The 2,847-nt window shown below is 58.7% G+C and overlaps 1 protein-coding gene across 1 annotated transcript; it reads right to left on the bottom strand.

The window, feature by feature from the left end:
- Positions 1-1,510: 1,510 nt before the first annotated feature.
- On the bottom strand, positions 1,511-2,032 carry EMH_0087860 (uncharacterized protein; the record flags this gene model as incomplete). Its single annotated transcript, XM_038022931.1, has 1 exon — positions 1,511-2,032. One exon carries the CDS (start codon positions 2,030-2,032, stop codon positions 1,511-1,513), a length of 522 nt encoding a protein of 173 aa, XP_037878785.1.
- Between the last annotated feature and the right edge of the window lie 815 nt (positions 2,033-2,847).

Here is a 2,847-nt window from a genome sequence, read left to right as displayed (position 1 = left end):
AGACAGCTGAGCACCGGATGCTTGCTGCTGCCTCCCTGCTGCAGGTGGGCGACTTTGGGCTGCGGCCGCTGGTGCCGCTGCCTCCCGACAGCCCCTACGCCTCCTTCGTGGCGCCTGAAGTCCAGCGAGGCCACCCGTTCACAGACAAAGCTGACATGTACTCCACCGGGTCCGTTCTTATTGCTGTTGCTGCTGCTGCTCCTACCGCTGCTGCCGCGGCTGCACTGCTACTCCTCCTGATGCTCCTCTACATGCTTCTGATGCTACTTCTCATACAGCTGCTGCTCCTCATTGATTCGGCTGCTGATGCTTTTGCTTGTGTCTATGCTAATCCTTACGCTGCCTTTTATGCGTGTTTCCCTTCCGGATGTTGGTGCTGCTCCTGATGATGCTGCTCTTGCTTCTACTTCTGCTGTTGCTGTTCAAGACCGCAGACCCAACAGGCTTTCTCCGCCTGCAGCGTTGGGGTTTGCACAGAGAGGGATGGGATTCGTGCTGCATTAGATGCGTTGCTGTTGCTGTTTCTGTTTGAGACTCAACGAAGTGTCCAGTTGCTGCAGCCGTTAGAACTGTTGAAGCGAAAGGTCGCGAGTGCTGCTGCTGCTGCTGCTGCTGCATTCTCAGGATGCTGTTTCTGGAGCTGTGGCTGCTTTGCCCGGTGGTCGCGCGGTTGACAAGTCGGGAAGCCATGCGCACGAACTTCAAGGGATATATTCCCCCGCGGGCCTGTGCTATCGCTGAGTTAGTTGCTGATACTAATGCTGCTGTTCTCGCTGCTGCTGCTGCTCTTGCTGCTGCCCCTCCTGCTGCTGGTGCTGCTGCTACCTTTGTTCCTTGGCGCTGCCCCTGCTGGTCCTTCTCTCTTCCTTTGGCAGGAAGCATCCGTGCACCAAAGGCAACACCATATGTGCGCTGCTGCTGCTCCTGCTACTGCTGCTGCTGCTGCAGGTTGCTGCTGCAAAACGACCCACAGAAACGCCCGACATCGCTGCAGCTGCTGCAGTCTGGGGCAGTGCCACCTGCAGTGGATGCGGGTCTCTTTGAAGCATTTTTGCTGCGCTTGGGCGGATGTTCCACAGCTGAGGACGAGGAAGCAGCGGCAACTCCTGCTGCTGCTGCCAGCTCTTCAACAGCACCGACAGGTCCTGCTGTCGCTGCGTCGGCTCCTGCTGGTCTCCCAGGTCCACTAGCACAGCAACAGCAGCAACAGCAAAACCCACATCCTGCAAGGGTCAGCCCTGCTGCAGCAGCAGAAAATGCTGCAGCAGCTGGAGGTACGGGGGTGGGGGCAGCAGGAACAAGTCCAGGAGTGCCGACGCCTGCCGCCCGGCTGCTGCTGCAACATCGCGAGCAGCACAACAGCAGCAGTAACAGCAGCAGCAGCACCGCCACAAACACCAGCAGCCACAACGCCCGTGTGCAGCTCACACGTGAGGTGCTAAATGTTCTCTTTGCTCGCCCCCTCGACCCCCGCAGCCGCCGAGCCTTCGCTGAGGCGCTGGTACGACAGCTACTGCTGTTGCTGGTATTGCTGCTGCTGCTTCCGCCGTTCGAGCTGCTGCTGCCCACAGGAGTTTGTTTGCGCGTTATGGAGTGTGGCTTCTATCCTCCTGTCTTTTGGCTGCTGCGGTTGCTCCTGCTGCTGCTGTGTGCGGACTCGCCGCTGCTTCTTGTGCTGCTGCTGCCTATCTCTCCTGCTGCCCAAGACGATGCTAGCAGCAGCAGCAGTTGCGCAGAGCAGCCAGGCCATTGACCTGCCGCCATAGACAGTGTTGCATGGAACTTGTTGCTTGTGGTTGTTTGCTGCTGCTGGCTGCTGCTTGACCCGGGAAGGGCAACGGGGGCGTTTAGGAGGCGCTTCTGTCGGTGTGCTGCGAGCTGTAGCAGCGCGCTCTCCTGCGGTTGTCTGTGGTGCTGCTGCTTGCTGCAGCAACAGGAAAGGATGCCACTGAGTTCCGGGAACAACGGCCTGCGGGGTCTCCTGTGGAGCGCCGCGTTGCAGCACTTTGGGGCCCATGGCGCTTGGCATCATCTGCTGCCAGTCTTTTGTCCTGCAGTTGAACAGCCCACTGGTCAGTCGAACTGCCCACTTGTCACACAAGCATGCCAGTGGTCTACCTGAGGGGGCTCCTGTAGAAAGGACCTCAAGCACGGCCCCTATTCTGGTGCACCCATGCACAACTGGTTGCTGTTAGCTGCTGCTGCTGATACCGCTGCTCCCAATCACGATCCGCGCGGTGTAAAATTACCTGGTGCTGCTGCTGCTTGTCAGTCTTTTGCTGTTCCNCTTGCTGCTGCTGCAGCTGCTGCTGCTTCCAGAACAGCAGCAGCAGATCTACCGCTGCCCTCAGGATACGTTTTCGTTTTGTGTTTGCTGGCGTCTTTGTGCATCCTGTATATGGACCTGCGTCGCGCTCGTCTACGTTGCTGCTTCTGTTCGTTTTGTTGCTGATGCTCTTTGTCTCCGTGCAGCAGCAACTGGAGTTGTGGCGCTTACAGCATCCAATCTGCTGTTGTCGCCTACAGCGCGGCTGTCTTCTGCTTTTGCTGCTCTCGATGCCGCGGCTGCTTCTGTCACCCCTCCCTGCTGCAGCAGCTTGCAGTTGCAGCACTTTCCTGCTGTTGTTACTGCAGCATCAGGGGCTGCAGCAGCAGCAAGGGCCGTGCCGGGGTCCGCTGAGTGGAACCAGTTTATCCTTTCAGCATCAGCTGCAGCAAGTGCAACTGCAGCAGCAGCTACGCTGCAGCCGCAGCAGCGCCTGTTGCTAGACGGCGAGATCTTCAAGCGCTTTTGTGTTGGGCCAGCTTGTGCATCGGGGGTGAGGCACGAGGCGGCAACTTGCTGCT

The sequence above is a fragment of the Eimeria mitis genome, genomic scaffold (genome assembly GCF_000499745.2).
Source record: "Eimeria mitis Houghton genomic scaffold, Emh_scaff6509, whole genome shotgun sequence".
Lineage (NCBI taxonomy): Eukaryota > Apicomplexa > Conoidasida > Eucoccidiorida > Eimeriidae > Eimeria > Eimeria mitis.
This window is presented reverse-complemented; position numbering and strand designations above follow the sequence as displayed.